The sequence below is a fragment of the Pseudomassariella vexata genome (assembly GCF_002105095.1).
Source record: "Pseudomassariella vexata strain CBS 129021 chromosome Unknown BCR38scaffold_19, whole genome shotgun sequence".
In the NCBI taxonomy this organism is placed as follows: domain Eukaryota; kingdom Fungi; phylum Ascomycota; class Sordariomycetes; order Amphisphaeriales; family Pseudomassariaceae; genus Pseudomassariella; species Pseudomassariella vexata.
Genome location: NW_024467974.1, coordinates 589419 through 610893, shown reverse-complemented (window position 1 = coordinate 610893; position 21475 = coordinate 589419). Strand labels below are relative to the sequence as shown.

At 49.5% G+C, this 21475-nt stretch overlaps 3 protein-coding genes and 1 non-coding gene across 4 annotated transcripts; all 4 read left to right on the top strand.

Annotated features, from left to right (window-relative positions):
* Window positions 1-1135: 1135 nt before the first annotated feature.
* Window positions 1136-1579, top strand: BCR38DRAFT_490098 (uncharacterized protein; the record flags this gene model as incomplete). The annotated part of the gene is made up of 1 exon (XM_040864477.1): window positions 1136-1579. One exon carries the CDS (start codon window positions 1136-1138, stop codon window positions 1577-1579), a length of 444 nt encoding a protein of 147 aa, XP_040710835.1.
* Window positions 1580-13661: 12082 nt separating this feature from the next.
* On the top strand, window positions 13662-15426 carry BCR38DRAFT_449621 (mitochondrial 2-oxoglutarate/malate carrier protein). The gene is made up of 2 exons (XM_040861300.1): window positions 13662-15098; window positions 15164-15426. Exons 1-2 carry the CDS (start codon window positions 14035-14037, stop codon window positions 15243-15245), a joined length of 1146 nt encoding a protein of 381 aa, XP_040710834.1. The 5' UTR covers window positions 13662-14034; the 3' UTR covers window positions 15246-15426.
* On the top strand, window positions 15427-16961 carry BCR38DRAFT_378416 (short chain dehydrogenase). The gene is made up of 3 exons (XM_040857375.1): window positions 15427-15897; window positions 15951-16526; window positions 16614-16961. Exons 1-3 carry the CDS (start codon window positions 15801-15803, stop codon window positions 16814-16816), a joined length of 876 nt encoding a protein of 291 aa, XP_040710833.1. The 5' UTR covers window positions 15427-15800; the 3' UTR covers window positions 16817-16961.
* A 582-nt stretch (window positions 16962-17543) lies between these two features.
* Window positions 17544-17646, top strand: BCR38DRAFT_t341. The gene has a single exon. It is a non-coding gene; the product is annotated as a tRNA-Thr (tRNA).
* The last annotated feature ends 3829 nt before the right edge of the window (window positions 17647-21475 follow it).

Sequence of the window (21475 nt, the reverse complement as noted above, 5' to 3'; positions counted from 1 at the left end):
ACATCGACCAATCACTAAAGCATTGATGAAACATACTGATGGAGCTGGGACGAGATGGTCGAAACACCTAACTACAGCCGTCTTTGCAGATAGGGCCACTGTTCGAAACCCGACTGGGTTGTCCCCTTTCTATATGGCCTTCGGATTCCACCCTGTGCTACCGATTGAAACAACGATCCCGACGTGGAGGATTATGAGCTGGGAGCCTAACACGCCAAGGGACGACCTGATTTCAAAAAGAATCCGAATACTTGAACGACACGAGGAAGATGTCAAACTCGCTACAAGCAGACTGGCGGAATCGAGGAGAATTGCTGCCCTGAAGTCTGATCAGAGAGACAGGAATAAAATGAGACACATCGACCTGTCTAGAAGCGTGAAACTTACGTACCGATGGCGCGGCCCATACATTGTTCACAGTGTATCACCGCTCTCCACTTGCTAGCTGACGGAAATCGACGGCACAGTACTTCAAGGCACCTACGCTCCAGACCGTCTTAAACGTTTTCGAAAAGACGAGAGGGGATTTTGGATGCCTCTTGACGAGAAAGAGGACAACTGGCTAGCGTACGGGCTAGGTGAAGAAGACGAGAATGGATGTGAGGGATCTACTTACAAGGACGTGGAAGAGTTACCAGTCGAGAAACAAGAGGATTGGCTTGTTGAAGCCGACAGACAGCCCGTGACCAATGTCGAGGTCAGGATTCCGAATAAGAAGATGGATGGGTACAGTAAAGTCAACAGTGATGGACTTTTGGTCTGATCAGACGTACTATTTCCTTATGTTGTCCTTGTGTTTCATTTCATAGACGTTTTCAGTCACAGAATTTTCTTACTTTCAGCACTTATACGTGTAGTAGGAGGAAATATGTTGATATGCGCGAATGATTCAGCGTTGCAAGTGCATTACGTCTAACTAACACATGCTTTATCCCCAGAACCCCTTGCCCTGCCCACCAGAATTTCCTTTGGCTCTCTGAGCCCCTCCTTCATTGCCACCAACCTGGGCGATATGTTCTTTGTACCGACTGGAGAGTCGTTTGAATGCATCCAGGTTAAAGAGCATGACTGTGGGGGAATTGGAAGCAGAGAGGTCGCTCACAAGAGGATGATCCCTCTTTGAAGAGGCGCGGAGATGGTCATACTTTTCATCACGAAAAGTACACTTCTCACCCTCGACCATGGCTACGCAGTTACCACACGCATTGCCGAAGGCCCCGGGGATCGATCGACAGCCGAACATGGGCCACATGCCACAATGGTCACCAGTTTCAGAGCCAACCAGGCGCTTAGTACAAGAGCGGCAAGGGACCTCGTTCTCATCGCCATACAATTGGACGAAGAGGCCAGAAACCCGCCTGCGATCATTCGAGAGCCGGCTGTCCTCAGCTTGAGTGACATTGCAAGGCCGCCTGTGGGAACGCAGCGCAAGGATGCTCTGATCAGAGGGCAATGGAACACCTATGTACGGTGGGAAGGGGACACTGCGGTCACAATGGGAGGAAGGCCTTTGCCTTGCTTCCCGAATGGATGGAAAGGCTGGGACGCCTATGAGGCCCAGTTGGCTGACAACGAGTGAGCTGCCAAGGGGACGTCACAACCCCAAGCGGACAAGCGAGCTGTGACTACGGTGAAAAGAGGGCGAAGCCCGACGCTGCGATCGCTGGGTGAAGGGGAATTTTTGTAAGCATGCAGGTTCGGCTGTCTCTGGGGACAGAAAGACGAACCTGAGGGAGGAATGTAGTGGGGCCAGGCCGGACGTCAGGAAAGTAGGTGACGGGGGCTAGGGAGGACTCCCCTGTCTCCCTCACTTAAGGAACACGGTAGTGACAGACGACTTTCAACAACTCGTCATCTCTTTTCATCATCTTATTCAATCAACTTGACTTTTGTTTTCTATTCTAGTTAGCTAGCCCTTCAATTATGCGGTTCATTCCTACGTCCACTCAGACACTACTTTCGAAATCCTATTATTCTGCCCTCATCCTAGCCTTGACAATGACAGAGGATTGTATCTTGCTCTGATCAGAGCAATCTAGTGCTAGTGAGAGCTTCAATTCGACTTCCAGAGCCAGACGTCTTGTTCTGAGAATCATTCTGACGAGAGTCTCAGAGGCACATCCGACCAACAGATGGGATCTGTTGGTACTGGAGCCGTCTGTTCAGTGTGTTAGGTGGTAGGTATATCCTACTGACCGCCTGACCCCGTTTCAGTAGTTAACACACTCTAACCGCATTGACTACCTTTTTGCATGCATCCCTATTTTGCAGGGAAATTCTACGCCTTAATAATACGACGTCTCTTAATTTACCTCGCAATTGCTCCCTAGCTACGTACAAAATGGCTAATCCAGTGGAGAATAGTCTGGACGATTTTGAGTAGCGAATCGAACGCGCCAAAGAGCTTATCTGTCAGGGCTCTTCCCAGGCCGTAGCAGCTCATCGGTACGGTATCAAGGGGACTATACTGTCCTACCGTATTCGTCACGGTAATTCGTATCGCGACGCGGCCTCCGGGTAACGAAATTTGACTTCAGAGTAAGAAGAGGTTATCGTGAACGAGATCCTATACGAAGAACTACACGGACGGGCTCCTAGTAAGCGTTATATAGCCGATTTTACTACCGAAATCCTCCTTACTTAAGGGGATAACAATATACTCGGCTAATACTAGGTGGATCACTTCGTTAGCCGCTATCTATAAATACATACTAAAATCAGGCGCGTCGTAGATACTAGCCGAGTTAGAGTATCCGATTCGAATAAGATCCGAGACTTCTACACCCTCCTCGAACGCTTACGTACGAAGTGTAAAGATAGGTGCGGCTGGGTACCAAGAAAGTGTTACGAACCGTTGGCCCTAGACCAACATTACAGGCCCGTTGGCAGGCCAGGTGGATACAAGCATTAGGATCACGGGACCCCGCATCGGAGAAAGGAAAGAACCGACCAGGTCACGTGACTTACAAGGGTGGATATGTTGGTCAACTACATATCAAACCAACAGGATATGTTGGCACGAAGAAGCAGATGTCCAGGCCAAAGCGGCCTGTGAGCAACCACCCAAGACACAACACCCGGCCTCATTCGCACATATAAAGAGAATCGCGAGATCCTACACTTGGAAGAGTTTCAACGATCGATGGGCCACTACCTGCCCTCAACAGTATCGAGATCTAGGGATCGCTATCCACCCGCGACCCCCCGAACTTGGCCTGCCCCGGCAACACCTAGGCAGATTACTCGCAGCGAGGTCGCACCACGGGGATTTCGTGACCTACCACGAGAGACTCCAGCATCGCGACGCACTGCTCAACTGCGGGTGTGGAAAGACAAAGACACCAGTCCACTTCTACTTTTGCAAGCGCGGCCGCAAGGCCACGCCCGGTCATCTAAAAGCGCATATGGCCAAGAATAGTATAGATTCCCTCCTAGGCACGGCCAAGGGAGCTCGTTTGTTTTGTCAATGGGCGGAGGAGACCAATTTCTTTACTGAGATCTGCCCATCGCACTGAACAGGAATGTTAGATGAAGACAGTCCCCTGTAACATAGATTCGACTAGCATAGACCATGCCGGCACTGCGCCCGGCACGTCTAACGTGATGAGACGTTAAATTTCAATCAATCAATCAATCGATATGTTGGCACAGAACATATCCAAGTGGGGACCAGTGATGGAGAGATGGGTATATAAGGGACAGGACTCCCAGGCATTTCATAGATAGACAGTCTCTACTTCAGTGATCAATCTAAGCATCAATCTAACCCATTGGTGAGGCAAACTGCCTTGACGACTCTATTACCAGTTACCCTACTTGAATACTTCAGTTACCCAGAGCCCTATACTCCATACGTCAGACCCCGATATTATTGTCGAATATCACGTGTGTCCAATCGAGTAGTCAGCAGTGCGTAAGATTGTATATAAATGAGGTGTGTTCTTGTCTGTCTGTCTTCTTGTCAGGGTACGGCCTGGACCGAAGGCGATAGTACAGAGTGAAGGGGAGAAATAGGCGTGTCCCCCTGGTGGTCACCTGGTGTTCACTGGTGGTCACTTGGTGATGGCAGGTAGGGGTACGCCTATTTCTCCCCTTCACTCTGTACTATCGCCTTCGGTCCAGGCCGTACCCTGACAAGAAGACAGACAGACAAGAACACACCTCATTTATATACAATCTTACGCACTGCTGACTACTCGATTGGACACACGTGATATTCGACAATTAAGAGTCTCACTGCCTCTGGCATCATTGTTTTTTCACAGAACTTCATTTAGGCATGTCACGGCCTCCCTTCGAGAAAATCACAATGTCAAACAAATACGCCAACACAATCTTCCTAGCCTCTGGCAAGTACTGGGAAGAATGGTCAGCAGAGTTCAGAGGCAAAGCCAAAGCCATGGATCTCTGGAAGTACATCAGACCTACTAATCGACATTACTGGCCTACACCTCCTAAGAAGCCAGTCGTGAAAGACTACACAGTCGACAAGAACCTGGAAAGGGCTTTTCAGGTGGCCTGGAGAGAGAGCCAGATTGAAATCGCAGAGCGCTCTGAAAACTCGCCAGATATCGAAGCCGCACCTGAGATGGTTCCTACAAAACCATCTGAGCTATCAAAGGACGGCAAGGCTGAGTATGCCATCGACACTTCTGCGTATCAACAAGACTACCGAGAGTACAAGGAACACCGGGACCATAGGATCGAGCTCAGAAACTGGGTAACCGAGCACATCCATCCAGATCTCAAGAAACACCACTGTGGTGAGGACGAATCTCTGGATCAGTGGTACACCAATCTTGCACTTGTAGGACAAGCATACGAAGAGGACGCAAGACCGGCAGCCCGGGACGCCTACTTGAGTCACCTCAAACCGTTAACTAGTCCACCAAAGGACATGAACGACTGGATTGATACCTGGGAAAAGGTAGTCCTCACTGGAAAGAAGAAGAAGATTGGAGAGACGATCAACTCTGACTCCTGGGGAAGAGACCTTCTGAAGGCCCTGTCCGTGATATGGCCTATATGGACGACAACCTTCAGCATGACACGCCAATCAGATATGGTAGCAGACAGACTCGACGTCGGGGACATTGCTGCAGAGATGCGACGAGTTGCACTCATGAAGAACGGCGTGCTACCAGCAAAACGTGCTGTGAGAGGCTCGTTTGTGACGTTCAATCAGGACGCATGTGACGAAGCAGGAGAGACTCCTCTCACTCCTACAGTGCCTCGCAAGACTACCAATGGCAGAGGGAGTGGAGGAAGTGCAAAACGAAAAAGGGCAGAATCGACAACAGTCGAGGAAAAATCGGCAAGTTGGTGCCAAGCGTGTCTAGGCGAGCACCCACTACAATCATGTTGGCACGTGTTCAAAGAAAAGAACCCCTACTACGAAGAAGGCAAAGAAAACAAGACTGTTGCAAGACTTGTTGCCCACAGGATCAGGACAGAAAAGGGTCTGAAGGAGGAAATAGAGAAGATCAAGAAGGCAGCAGTCAACAGTTGACTAGCTCAGTTCGAGCTCAAGGTGGGCAAGGTGCCAGCGAGCTTCCTGATAAGGAAAGGGAGCACCTATCCCCTGAAGAACTCGACAATTCTTGATTCCGGAACAACTCTCCATGTCTTCAACGAGATCAGCAGGTTCCAGAATTTCCGAACGCCAGCCACAAGAGACATGATCTACGCAGGCAAGGAAATAGTAAAAATTGAAGGATACGGAGACGTTGATATTGAGGTACAGGGCGACCAAGGACCAACTATACTGAGGCTTCATGATGTGGCCTGGTGTAGAGGGTTCGCCTGTAACCTCGTATCTCTCCGACTGCTTCGACGCAAGGGGTACTGGTGGGATAACAAGTATCCGAACAACTCATTACGACGGAAGGACAGTTCTCTGGTGTGTCAGATCACAGAGATGTTCGACCAATTCGTAATAGAATACTTGCCCCTGGAAATAACCCCACAAACCTTCTTTACACGTCGCAATCAACACATTTCTGCTACAAAAGCCATTCAGAAGGAGTCAAGGTCAAGGGTCCCTTTGGCCCAAAGACTACTGAGTGTGATGGCTGTGGCACCGCCAAGACTAAGCGACAAGTATCCCGGATTCCAAAGGAACCGGAAACAGAACCAGGAAGCTGCATTGCGGTGGATTTCCACGATCTCGAAGAAGACGAAGAGGGCTTCTCAAGACTGTGTATGTTCACCGACAGATACTCCGGATACTCATGGGACTACTACATGAGAGACAAGACAGCAGAGTCAATTATTGAAGCACTGGATGATGTTTTCGGTATCCTCGAGCGACAATTCGACATCAAACCAAAGTCAGTCGAGTGCGACAACGAGATCACACAATCCTTCAAACTGAAGGGGTGGCTCCAGGCACGATATCTCAAAGTCAAGCCCTCCGCTCCACATACACAAGCCCAGAACGGCGGTGCCGAGCGCTTAGGGGGTGTGGTCAAGGAGAAATCGCGAGCTATGAGAGCAAGCTCAAAACTTCCAAGCTTCCTCTGGAAAGAAATTTACCAGGCAAGTGTATACCTGTACAACAGGACTCCTAAGTACTTGTACAATTGGAAGTCACCATATGAGCGTTTCTACACTTACGTGGCCAACAGGGACAGGACCACAGTCACAGCAAAGAAGCCTGACCAACGGCATCTGAAAGTATATGGTTGTAAGTGTTACGCACTTACGACAGATACACTTCGGAAGTCAAACCGCATGAAAAAGCTGAGCCCGAGGGCATGGATTGGATACCTTGTCGGCTACAGCTCTACCAACATCTACCGAATTTGGAATCCTCATACGAATAAGGTGATCAGCACACGAGATGTTATCTTCAATGAGGAAGAGACATTTAGTGGTTCGCTAGAGACACTCAAGGATGAGCTCCTCGGTATATCCACAGAGGAAATGGAGGCACTGCTTAACCAAGTTAAGCTCAGGGATGCCAAACAACATGAATCAACAGCTGCCAGACATGCTGAAGACGAGTGTATCTACGAAGTACAAAACATCTACGAAGTTCAAGACCAAGATTCAATGCTTGCGTTCGAGCAGGGTGATGAGGACGAGGACACAAGGATAGCAACCGATGAAGCCGCTGAGCAGACTCACGAGCCAGCTCAGGAGGTGACGACCTGGGCAGGGATGCCTGCTCAGGGGGGGTCCGAAATAACTGAGCACGCTGGAGGGACTGATCACCCCTATACCACCGCAGTTTTCGCCCCCTATCTGTCCCCGTCTCTCTCACCGCCTCCGCCTGCATGTTTATTGGCCGCTGCAATTCGAAGCTCAGGAACCAACGAGATAAGGGATGTTACAGCATCCCCTATACCGGTACCTCGACTGATGTCAGATGTTACGGAAGTCCGGCCAGCAACATGGGCTGCCGCGTTCAACGCAGGCATACTCTCAAGCCCAGCCGGCCAGATGAATGGACAACTAGTCAGTAAGGCAAGGGTTACCAGAATGCTGGACCGAGCCTTTGCTTCGAAAAACAGTGATCCCTCAGGTCTTCCAGTTATTCCTCTGAAGAGGCCTGCAATCAGAGCGAAGCTGGAGGCTGGAGTTAAGGTACACAGGCGTGAGATGCCTCCTTTGCCTAAAACGCACAAGGACCTAACTGGCCAGCCTGGGAAGCGCGAGGAACATCCAATGAAGAGGGAGTTCCAAGAAGCTGAAAGACAGCACCTCGCGAGCCATCGAGAGATGAGCACATGGCGCGAAGTCGCTAGTGATACCCCTAGGGGACAGCCAGTACTTGACTGTATGTGGGTGTACGTATACAAGTTTGACAAGCATGGCTGGTTTATCAAGTGTAAAGCGCGCCTCGTGGTGCGTGGTGACCAGCAGGCTAAGTCTGTATACGAACATACATATGCGTCAACTCTAGCTGGAAGGTCATTTCGATCTCTTATCGCAATTGCAGCCAGGTTTGATTTGGAATTACTTCAGTACGACGCAGTCAATGCATTCGTTAATGCTAAACTGCCTCATCCAGTATATATGAGAATGCCACCTGGCTATAGAAAAAGAAGCACGATACTCTTGCTACTCAAAGCACTCTACGGACTGCGAGAGTCACCTCTACTTTGGCAGGAAGAGTTCACATCTACTCTAGCTAAGTATGGCTTCAAGCCAGTCCCTCATGAGCCCTGCTGCTATACTGGCAAGAATATACTAATCTTCTTCTACGTGGACGATATCGTCGTCGCATTCCATGAGAAGGATCGATCTGTAGCACTCTCTACAGTGGAACGGTTACGACAGTCTTACGAGCTGACTGGCGGAGATGACCTGCAGTGGTTCTTGGGCATCGAAGTTCTACGGGACCGAGAACAAAAGCTGATCTGGCTATGTCAATCTGACTATGCGGACAAAATCTCGAATCTTGCTACCGAACCTGAGAAACGATCCGTCGAAACGCCCATGTCAACCGAAGAGCTCTTACCCTACGAAGAGCGGTCTGACTACGCCACAATAAACCTCTATCAGCGTAAAGTCGGATCAATTATGTATATCGCAGTTGCCACACGACCAGATATCGCATTTGCGGCGTCTCGGCTAGCGCGGTTCAATCTTAATCCAGGACCAAAACACCACGCCGCAGCTGACCGAGTTCTTCAGTACCTGAAGAATACCAGGACTCTGGCCCTTCAATTTGGAGGATCTGACGAATTTTACACCGCAAGCGATGCTTCATTCGCAGACAATACACTGGACAGGAAGAGTTCTCAAGCATACATTATGAAGCTCTTTGGTGGCACTATTGGCTGGCGAGCCAATAAGCAAGACACAGTGACTACTTCAACAACTGAAGCGGAGTTGCTGTCGCTTGCGCAGGCCACTAAAGAAACGATATTCATGTCCCGACTTCTGAAGGAATTAGGGGTGTCCTTGGACACTACTGCAGTCAGGATGGAGTGTGATAACAAGCAGACTATACGCCTGATCAATAGTGATCTCATGGCACTAAAGACCAAGCTCCGTCATGTTGATATCCACAACCACTGGCTGCGGCAGGCAGCAGTTACAGGAGATATTGAGGTTGTCTACGTCCCCACCGACCTTATGATCGCCGACGGCCTGACGAAAGCATTGGCTTCTGATAAACACAAGACCTTCGTCCGGCAGATAGGCCTCACCGATGTGGCTATGAAAATTCAGCAGCGGCGGATGCGGGAACTAACAGTTGAGGACTTCAGCAGAATGGAAGATAACCTTGTGGGAGGAGAGGTTGACTTCCATCTTGACTGATAATAGGATTGTTTGGAACAGGAAGAATGACCTAGAGATCTGGAAGGTAATATGTCAGCATGGTCCTGCGGACAATGCTGAAGGGGTGTGTCAGATAGGGCACCTGGTTCCTAGGTTCAGAAATAATATGGCACTAGAGAAGACTATTGTCACTTGAAGTTCAGAAGGCGAAAGGAACCCCTCTTCTCAAAAGTAACACCAAAGTTACCGACATGTTCTAAAGCATCTATAAAAGGCAGAGCAACGGGAGTTCGCGAGAACAGAAGTGTCAGAGCCACAAGTGTCATCCGAGGCGGGCCGGCTTCCACCAGGAAGGAAGTCGTTTGTGGCGGCTAGAGAGCCGCTTGTGGCGAATGAGAGCTGTTGAAGCCGTTTGCAGCGGATAGGGAATCGCTTGGTTGCAGATAAAGAGCCGCTATCCAAGATGTTGGCCGAAGTCGAAGGAACACAGACATGCGGAAGCAAACATCCAGAATCCAACAGAGAACCTCGGCTGGCTATAAGTAAGGAGTCGAGACGGAGGAAGATAGAGAGGGGAGAGATCAATAAAACGACTGTGGATACCCCTACCTGCCATCACCAAGTGACCACCAGTGAACACCAGGTGACCACCAGGGGGACACGCCTATTTCTCCCCTTCACTCTGTACTATCGCCTTCGGTCCAGGCCGTACCCTGACAAGAAGACAGACAGACAAGAACACACCTCATTTATATACAATCTTACGCACTGCTGACTACTCGATTGGACACACGTGATATTCGACAATTATTGCTTGAGGACTCCGCAGCAGGACTTACTTACTAGCACAAACCCTTACAGACTCTTTAGTGGTTTACGCAGCTAGACTATTAGAGGTTTCGTTACACTTCTCAATATGGGTTTGATGCCTTCGCATTAAACCCTCCACGAACGCACCGTACAGCCGTTTCAACACACTAAAAGGTACCAAATCCAAAGGCTGGAGCTTGTGGGATGAATGGGAAGGCATACACAATGTAATTACGCCGTGCGCCGCGAGGTAAGTCTCAAAATCCATCGAGTGGTGGCTCTCGTGACCATCCAATATTAAGAGACTTTTCGCACCCTTACGACGGCTAATAATATGTTGAACAAAGTGTTTTGCCCATTCCACACCAATATTATTAGTAGTCCAACCGTTATGGGAAAGGTCGACCTTCCAGTTGGCCGGTAGGTCGTTACCGCGATACCACGAAGCAAGATGAACCTTGCCCGCGAAGATGATGTACGGCGGTACCGGCCAACCTTGCGAATTAATAGCCTGGATCACCGTAACCCATTCCCGACCTCCTTGTGTAGCCTGTCTAGGCCGTCCGTGTCTTTCTGCACTCGTTACAACCATACCGGTTGTGATTATGCCCATTAGGAAGCCCGTCTCGTCAAAGTTGTAGATATCCTCCGGTAGGATACCGTATTTAGCGATTGTGTCCCTAACAAGCTCAAACCACGCGTAATACGCGATAAGATCTTCGCTAAACACCCTCTGGTAATCAATTCGACGGTTTAAACGCGTTCGGAGGTCTTGTCGGCGGTTAACGAAGTTCGTGGTCCAGTTCTTGCCGACGGGGGGCGCGTCGCATACGCGTCGTAGGATATTCGCCATTTCTTCAACGTATCGAAGCCGAGGAGGAAATGCTCGCGCATCTAGCTCAATTATACGTCGGGCAATCGTATCCTCTTCGGTTTGAGTTAGATTTCGTTTTAACATATTAGCTTCGTGTCGCGTTTGGTCGCCGTCGAATCGATGTCTTTTGTGAAGGTCAACCCTCGCAGACTCACTACAACCAGGTGACTTACAGCTGGAACACCTGCCGTGGCAGTGTCAGATGGGAAGCCAATCATAACCCTTGTAGGAGCCCCGCCAGGCGTGGATGACTTAGTCGCGCTCCCTCAAACCTAAGTTGTCATCTTCTTTCCTTCGCTCCTTAGAGTAGAATCTTCGTCGATAGCACCTAATCGAGGTCTCTACCAATGCGATGCAACCCAGGTCGTGACATCTTTAGTGTACGGTCGCAAACGTTGTAGATACGGCCAAGCTTACGCCATGAAATTTCAGGGTTGCGCTTTTTAGCTTGGATAGCTAGCTGAAGATCGGCTTCTTTGGATTTACGAGGCATGTTGTGGGAGGGAAGAAAAGTGCAAGCTAAGTTAAAAGGTTGAAATATTTGAAAAAGTGCGAAAGTGACTTGTGTGCGAAAATGACTTGTGGATCACGTTTATATCAAAACAATATTAGTAATCTGTGAAGGTATCTGATGTTTACTTTATACGAGCTAAGGCGCTACGACGGCGTAGCATTTATTAGGGGCGGCAGTTGTGAAGCTATTATTTACATTGTCAGGTGGTAGGGATCCTTGTTGTCATATACAAGGGACACGTGACCATCAAGAGGTTACTGTCGAATATCACGTGTGTCCAATCGAGTAGTCAGCAGTGCGTAAGATTGTATATGAATGAGGTGTGTTGTTCTCTGTGTTTTATTCTCGCGAACTCCCGTTGCTCTGCCTTTTATGGATTCTTTCGGAAATGTCGGAGGTGCATTGTTCAGGTGTCTGACCCCTAAGTGGACCGTAACTTTGGAGTTACTTTCGGGAAGAGGGGTTCATTTCGCCGTCTGAACTTCAAGTGACACTAGTCTTCTCTAGTGCCATATTATTTCTGAACCTAGGAACCAGGTGTCCTATCTGACAGTTACGTGATTGACCAGTAGTGTGGCTAAGATTACCAGCGACTTGGGGTCAGCCTCAGAGCCTTCGGAAGGGGCTTCTGAACCGACTATCTCAAGCTCATAGCTATCTCACAGAGAGATCAAATTGCAAGATATGTGAATATCTGACACTTGTGGCTACCTTTGCATGTACGATACTTCACTGTTGGTCATTATCGGCCCTTGTATACGATGGTTATTGTTAAATTAACCCACATTGATGACCACTACTATATTCCACGTATGCTACATTCGGGCGCTGATCGACAAAGTATGTTGTTGGCACTGCACTGCTACACTGCATCGGACATCAGGCATGAAGCCAGTCTACCCCGCGTTCTAGGAGAGGGGCAGCGGGGCAATGCATGCATCATGGTCTAGAATCGCCTAGCCGCACAGCCCGGGCAGAAAATCCATATGTTTGAAAGTAATAACAATATTCCAGCGATCTCATCAAAGAGGCAGTAGTGATACGAGAATATAATAATAAAAGGTGGAAGATTTGTGTCAACTCTAATCAGAGTTCTAATCAGAGTTGGAAGCAATGCTCAGCTCATGTTATTCTTTCCGATACCGCCTCGGAACGGTGTGAAGTTGCCATCCAATTCGGCTTAACGGCTCGATCACAGTTCCCAATGACCCTGCAAACTTGACATTTCGCCGAATTGGACATTTAGCGATATCACCAAGACCCTGCATTGGCATTGCGCGGTTCCATCGATGAATCTGATCTCCGGAATAAGCCCCGAAAAAAAGTTGTAGACAGGCAAAACCACCGCTAATAAAAGGCCTTATTTTAGTAATAATCGAATCAAACCTGAAAGCTTGTCCCTCAGGACAGGATGGCACAGAATCATCACTCCATGATGGAGGGTGGCCTCGAGATGTCATTGCAGCAAGTACTATTTTAGTACGCTTTATTTAGTACGTACCTACAACAAACCAAAGCTGCCTCGCGGGAAGAAGTCCACTCCAAGTTGAGACCTGCTTGCCACTTGGCCCTACAGTAGGTCTAAACCCCGCATTCGTGAGTGAAAACCGTCAATAGGAAGTGGTAACCATGTGCCATATTGTCGTTCCAGCGTTCTTGCTGTTTACACTGCTTTTAATACCATCTGAAGGTCGTTTCGTGCCTTCCCTGGTGTTTCCCTGTTCAAACTCTAAACAGAGTGGTCAGCTGCTTCCCCGACGCGCTGCTTCTCCGACGGGCAATTGTCCTCCGGCGTAAATAGGGGAGGAGCCCATTTGCGAATGCTGAAACTGTTATCAGGCCTTGCTCCTGGAACAATTCGTTTTTGTGTCGAGCATCGTCTGCTATGAATCGCACGTTTTGGATTCGATACTGCTTGCTACTTTGAGACATCGCCCCGATTTTCCTGCACGGAAACTTTTCCCAGTACATAGCACCTCCGCTCAAAGACAAACAGAAGTCCTCATTATTCTGGAGAAGCGCACGTTCGCCTGGCTCGCCGGCAGCTCGTGAACGACTCCGCCCCACTCAGTGAGACCCGACACACGATCCTATCGATCCTCGAGACACCGGACAGCCTTCTGCTGCCTCTGAGAGCGAGAGAGAACTAGAAAGTGTTGTTGTTGGTGTCAATTGACATCATTGCGGAGCTTGTCAGTGCCTCATTCTCAATTGTTCTTCATTTTTGAGTTTCGCAACGTTCGCAGTCACGGTTCTCAACCGTTGGATCCACTGTTGGTCTCGACGATTCCGACATGCTGGGCCGAGAACTACTCCACCAACTCTTGGCTTTTCCAACTTGACAGATCGACTTGCTAGGGCCTTATCAATCCTTGCCAGCACCAAAGCACAACTCCGTACCCATCCATTGAGCGACATGTGAACCAACGTTTAGATCCGGGATTGCCCACCTTGCCCACACAGGTCCTTTCTAGTCGGCCAAAGGTGCCGCGAGGCCTCGCCAATGGCGTGTTGGGCTCTGTTATAGCCTCATCTGCGTATCCGCGTTGCGTTGATTCCTGCTTCAACTCATCTAGTAGAGACATTAAAGACTCAGGAGCGTCCAATGCAATCTGCTAACCATGGCTTATGTGTAGTTCGCGTCCCTCGAGTATCACTTTTCCAGGACCGGCCCGGCGTGACGGATAGAGCTGTGTCCTTCGTCTTTAACGTCATTCAAGCAAGCCTCTGCTTCTTTATTGCTGGGACTATGAGCTCTAACACAATCAAGCAAGCCGCTGAATCTGCACGCTCCAAGGCCGGTAACATGAGAAAGCAAAGCACCGAAACCGTGGCCGTGGTCAAGACTGACTTCCTCCACACTCCCTTCATGCGGGCTGCGCTGCCATTCATCAATGGCGGCGTTTCTGGCATGCTCGCAACTACCGCAATCCAGCCTGTTGACATGATCAAGGTCAGACTGCAATTGGCTGGCGAAGGTGTTGCCACTGGACCAAAGCCCACCCCTCTCAGTGTCACAAAAGAGATCCTAGCCCAAGGCAAAGTGCTCGACTTGTACACTGGTCTCTCGGCCGGTCTCCTCCGTCAAGCTGTGTATACCACGGCGCGCCTCGGCTTCTTCGACACATTCATGAAGAAACTGACACAACGAGCCAAAGATAAGGGCAACAGCATTGGCTTTGGTGAGCGAGCAGGCGCTGGTCTCGCAGCAGGCGGCCTGGCGGCCTTTATTGGAAACCCTGCAGATCTGGCCCTGATCCGCATGCAGTCAGATGGGCTGAAACCAATTGCCGAGCGCAAGAACTACAAGTCGGTGGTGGATGCAATTACGTCCATTGTCCGCTCCGAAGGTGTAACGGCACTCTGGGCCGGATCGTCACCCACCGTGGTCCGAGCCATGGCGTTGAACTTGGGACAGTTGGCATTCTTTTCCGAGGCCAAGGCCCAGCTCAAGACGCGCACCAGCTGGTCTTCCCGAACACAGACGTTGACAGCCAGTGCCATTGCCGGTTTCTTCGCCTCATTCCTCAGCCTGCCCTTTGACTTCGTCAAGACGAGACTCCAGAAACAGCTGAAGGGGCCTGACGGGAAGTTGCCATACAAGTCCATGGTCGATTGTTTCAAGAAGGTGGCCAAAGAGGAAGGCCCGCTGCGCTTCTACCGCGGATTGTGAGTGGTTTACTTACTTACCCCCCTCTACCCTTATGTGAGCATATTCTCACATGGGACGACAGTGCAACCTACTACGTGCGCATTGCACCACACGCTATGATAACTCTCATCGTTGTTGACTACCTTGGCTGGCTGACCAAGTAATTGCGTGCTGCAAGATGGTATCTTCTTTGTATGGGTGGATCAAGTGTGTGAAGGCGTTTATGGTAGCATCACGGGGAGTGATGAGTTGATCAGGAGTGCCAGCTGTAAATATCTTTAGCTACGAGCTTTTTATTTGCTCGGAATGTAAAGTTCAACGCCGTTAACAAAAAATCTTGTCTGAAACGGCCCATTCCTGAGTTCCTGCTTCCATTCCCGGTTACTGTCCACATTCGGATAGTCCCACTGAGGGGTAGTTAGCAGAATCTACGCTATCGTGGTAGGGTTAAGGGAGCTTGTTCAGATGGGGCAATAGTGAAAGGCGGGTGTGTCCTTGACTTACTAGAGTACAAATACATCTGCCTGCCATGACATCAACCCGGACCAGTCGGTCATTGACTGCTATACTCCGGTGTCGGCTTCCTCAGATTCCGCTTTAGTCTTCGAGAGTTCGTCATCATGTCCCGCCATTACAGAGTAACAATCCTGAGCTACACGAGAAAATAAGGAAACTAAAGACAAAACCGAATAATCAAAACTCTGTATAGTAATTTAATCATGGCCGCAAATCAATTGATTGACACCGCCACGTTGGCTGCGGACTCGCTGTTTCACGTCAATGGCATGGTCGCCGTGGTGACGGGAGGCGGCACAGGTAGGTTCCTCACCATGCTTACATCTCGTGAGTACGAGCTCACACTGCACTAGGTATCGGGCTTATGATGGCCAAGGGTCTGGCAGAGAACGGAGCTTCCAGGGTATATATTCTGGGCCGGCGTCTCGAAGTCCTCGAGAAAGCCGCCATGTCCATAGGCAAGCCATCCGTCAAACCCCTAGAATGCGACGTGACGTCCAAACCCAGCCTCCAAGCCGCCGTCGAAATAATCAAGCAAAACGAAGGTTTTATCAACCTTCTAATCTGCAATTCGGGCATCGGCGGCCCACAAGTCAAACGTCCGTCTCCGGAAATGACGCTGAAAGAGTGGGCGGACGAGAATTTTGACGTGCCGATGGAGGAGTACACCAAGACGTTTGCGGTCAACGTCTCTGCGGTGTGGTTCACAACGTTGGTATTTCTGCGGCTACTGGACGCGGGGAATAAGAAGGGAAATATCTGGCAGAAGAGCCAGGTCATTGCTACGAGTTCCATTGGCGGGTTCAATAAGCAGAATACCGGCGGTTATGCGTATGGACAGAGTAAGGCGGCTGCGACGCACTTGGTCAAGCAGTTGGCGGTTGCATTACCGAATTGGGATATTAGGGCGAATGTTATTTGTCCTGGGTGTAAGTCTTCCCCTCTCTACAGTGACGTTTGTGGTGGGAGTTTGAAGATGGACAGGTGGGGAATGCTAACTGGTTGGGCCTGTCTAGTGTATCCAAGTGAGATGTCTGCTCCGATTATTGAGCGAGGGGGTTGTTTTGGAAAGGATATGATTCCCTTGCAGAGGGTAGGGGATGAGAAAGATATGACGGGGGCAGTTCTGTATTTGACATCTAGGGCAGGGGCTTACTGCAATGGTACCGTCATTGTGTCAGATGGAGGTAGACTTGGACTGTTCCCGTCAACGTTTTAGATGGCCTTGCATGCTGGCAACAAATAGCCTGATGTTTTCCATAGCATTCAGGGATAGATGTTAACGATGAATATAAGTTGATTACAATTTGTATGTACTTTGATATTCTGTAAATCATTGTAGCCTCTGTTTTCCTCCTTCCTCTCATGTACCTTAGTGTTGAAGATTTTAATACTATCTAGGCATGTCACTCATGACTGTAATGGTCAAATTGGTTAGAAGGCACTTGCAATTCTCCTCCAACTAGAATTCAATTCTGTCACATCTCACGATACGGCGCCCAGTGCGAATGCTGCAGCGGTCCCCACTGCGAAAGTGCTGGGAAAACGGTTTACTAGACTTGGCCATCCTACTAAAATCCTCAGCCCACCGATCTCAATCTCCCGATTAATTCAGAAAGCTTGTAGTGCGATGGAAAAACAATAATTAAGAGGATATTAATTCACAGTATAGGCTTGACCACATATGTAGGACCGGGTAATTTACCCACTATACTTCGGATTTTTAGACCTACTATCTTCATAAGCCGTAAGAAATGACACTCATGTCAGACTTGAGGCAACTCTGTGAGTGACCTGTGGGCTATTTAGGTACAGCCGAGGAACACCGCTAACGAATGAAATGTCAGCGAAAAAGCGAGAGTTAGCCACAATTAGGAAATGAGAAGCATCTTCATTGAATTGCCGAATCCTATTTTTATCTTTCAACATGATATTTATCTACTCTTGTCGGCTGGTGTAGTTGGTCACTTCGCTGGTAGATAAGTCCTGATTTGAGCCTCGCCCACTTGGGTCGGTGACGAGTCGCGGGTTCGAATCCCGCAGCTGACACACAAGGGGGTTTAGTCAACCCTTACGGCGCGCTGCCCACCTTGTTGACTTCGCCTACCTAGCGATAATAGGGAGATTGGTGCAGTTTAGGATTACGAGCATCCTAGCCAGTCGACCGTCAAGCACTACGTCGGCGGAATATAACTCGACAGCCGGTCCAGAATTCGAATCGTTAATCCGACCCCTTATCGGACCCTCTCTCGCCGCGATTCTTGCGAGCGTCTAGACCACGTTACGGTCTATCCACTTGAGCGTATGGTTGAGATGTATACGCTCGACAAGAACCCCAATTAGCAGATACTACGACTTGTCGCGACAAAAAAAATAGTCGAGCATCTTCTGCACATCAGCAGCATCCCACCCCTGAGGACGAATTTAAGTGCCACATTACCACACTTATCGGTAGTTCAGGCAGGGGTTGTAGCACAGACTTAGGGAGGGACAGGAGGTTTAGTAGTCGTTTGGCTACAAGTTTACCTGTATAACCGCCCGACGCGGCTTAAGGGCCCGCTATATCATCTATAGCCCCTTAAGGGAGTACTTGTAGAGGTACCGAGGGTTAACACCTACGGCGTATTTAATATTATTTTTAATTTGAAATAATTGAATAAAAAATAGAAGAGAGTTACGTTTACTTATACCTAGCTTAAGTATCTTTTGCAAGAATATAACGTAGAGGAAGTTTCAAAAGATTGTTACCCTAATTAGGCCAAATCTGTCCTAAGGGAAGAGAATTTAATACTCTTTTCCGGTTCGACGGTAAGGAGTCAGAGCTGATCCCTCTACGAGCTGGCGTCCCCCAGGGGTCGCCACTCTCCCCGATACTATTTATCCTATATATCTCGACGCTATATGAGGAACTAGCGGAGAAACACCCCCTACTCAGCGTGAGCACAGACACGGGCACGACCTGCCGCTGACTAGAGGACGCTTGGGCTACGTGCCAACGGTGGGCCGCCAGGCACGGGATGGAGTTCGCTCCGGACAAGAGTGAGCTGATGCACTTCACTAGAACCCGAGACCCCTCCCCGCAGAGTATCCGTCTTGGAAACGCTACAGTAACGCCGAAGGTCTCGGCAAGGTTCCTAGGGGTCTGGTTTGACCGCAAATTAACGTGGCACGCCCATACCGAACGGGTTAAATCAAAAATGGCGACTCAGAAGCTAGCCCTAACAAAGCTAGTGAACATGGCGTGGGGCTGCGATCTCATACGGGCGAGACTACTGTACACGTCGGTTATTCGCAGCGCGATCACCTTCGGGGCGGCTGCGTGGCACACTATAAGCGAGGAACCAGCGGGACCAGCTAAGAGCCTAGTCGGGATACAGAATGAGTGCCTCCGAGTAGTCTGTGGCGCCTACAAAGCGACACCGGTCCGACACCTAGAAATAGAGGCAGCTATCCCGCCACTAGACCTATATCTCAGTGCCCGGGCGGTGAAATTTGAAGAACGGCTACGGAATAACGGCAAAAGGAGCCTGCTTCGAAGCGCGAGCGCGAGAGGGTCACACATACTCCGACAGGACACGCCGGCGAGACGGAAGCGGCCGTCACAATCGCTCAGACCAGCGGGGTACACGATAGAGAAGGAGGCTAGGGGCTCCGAGTGGATAGGCAAGGCGAAGGAAGTCCCGGCCGCCCTCCTAGACCACTGGGAGAAGAGATGGCTCTCCAGGGCAGCACAACACGACCGCCAGCGACGCGCTATCGCCGAGGAGCAGGAGGGCCCCTCGATGCGAATGCCGAAACAGGGCAAGTACTCAGACCTAAACCGACCGGAGGCGTCTACTCTATGCCAGATCAGGACCGGAAAAATAGGACTATCAGTTTTCTTATTTAAGATAGGAGCCTTCGGTGTGTACTCGCCGTTATGCCGCTGTGGAGAGGCCCCCGAGACGGCAGAGCACGTAATCCTCGTTTGCGGCCTGCTGGAAGAATCGAGAGAGCGCCTACGGGCCACTATTGCACCATGGCCGCTGCATACACGTAGAGACCTGGCAACGGCGACGGGGAAACCAGTAGTCAGCGGGACTATCACAAGGTGGCTACTCAGGACTGGCCGGATAGCGCTTAGGCCGGATAATATCGATCTTCTCAGGGGGACTTTGTTAGTAGGGTGAGAACTAACATAGTATTGTGGTGGACGTAACGCAGTCGCTAATAGAGCGAACCTACGTAGCAGCGTATGTATTTAGTCCAGCCATTAGGGCACGGTTTGACATACGGGAGCACTTGTAGAGGTACCGGGGGCTTCGAGCCTACGGCGTATTTAATAATAATAATACTCTTTATTTTGATTTAAGGAAAAGTTAGAAAGGCCGTTTACTACTCCTTATTTATTTAATATTAGAAAATGCAGCGCTAGAAATAAGTAAAAGCAAATAGAATAGTTTATTTTGGTTTACTCTAATTAGATCTATATAACGTGTAACGAGGCAGAGGCACATAGGTACGAATCAAGGTTGCATATCAGTGCATCTCTATTGTTGAATACTAAACTAGGGAAGAAAGAGAAGGAAAGGGTTACAAGTATGTCTGGCCGTTCTCCTATTATAAGGGGAACGCGCTCGTCCAGATCAGGGCAGGCCATGTCAGGATGTCCCTGCTTATCGTCCATGTGTCAGTCGTCACATAACGTAGTCCACGGTCCAATTGCACACTTCGGCAGATTTTCGTACGCTACCACTTTGACCTGCGGTTTTTCACCACATAACTATGGTTGGTTCTTGGAACGAAAGTGATATGATTCTAGCATTACATGCGCTTCAATCTGATCCAAAATTAAGTGTACGTCGCGCTGGTCAGATTTATAACGTACCTTTTAGAACCCTTGCGTATCGACGCGACGGTAAAACCGCTCGAGCGATTATGCGATCGCCAACGCAAAAGTTGACTCCTTCCGAAGAAGAGGCAATCGTACGATATATAACTTACCTAGATTCGCGAGCATTTCCTCCCCGATTGAGTGGTGTTGAAGATATGGCCAACCGATTACTTCGAAGTCGCGACACGGGACGCGTCGGCGTCAACTGGGCCTCGAGCTTCGTAAGACGACAACCAGACCTCCGGACGCGTTTAAATCGAAGGATCGACTATCAGAGAGTCCTCTGCGAAGACCCCGACCCGTATCGCGTGTGGTTTGACCTGTTACGGAATACAATTGCGAAATACGCGATCCAGGAGGAGGATATCTACAACTTCGACGAGACCGGTTTTGTGATGGGCCAAATCTCGTCCGAAATGGTCGTGACGACTTCTGATCGGCGCGGAAGGCCTAGAGCAGCCCAGCAAGGAAATCGGGAATGGGTTGCAGTTGTTCAAGGCGTTGGGTCGTCCGGTTATGCCCTCCCTCCGTACATCATTTTCGCCGGCAAAACCCACCTCTCGTCATGGTACGAAAACAGCCCATTACCGCCTGATTGGGTTATCACAGTTACTAAAAATGGCTGGACTACGAACGAGAGAGGCGAAGATTGGATTAAGCACTTCGATCATCACACCAAGTCTCGTACGAAAGGTACTCATCGCCTATTGATCCTCGACGGTCACGAAAGTCATCACTCGACCGATTTCGAGGTATATTGCAAAGCTAACAATATCGTCACGCTTTGTATGCCTCCTCATTCGTCGCATAAGCTCCAGCCTCTTGATGTTGGTTGTTTTCGCGGGTTAAAAAGAGCGTACGGAAAAGAAATCGAAGATCTCATGCGAGCACATATAAGTCCTATCTCGAAAGAAGACTTTTTGCCGGCGTTTTTAAACACGAATAAGGCAAATGAGACCTTAAGTCGACGTCGCCGTGCGAAGAAAAAACAGCTACAGAGTGGAG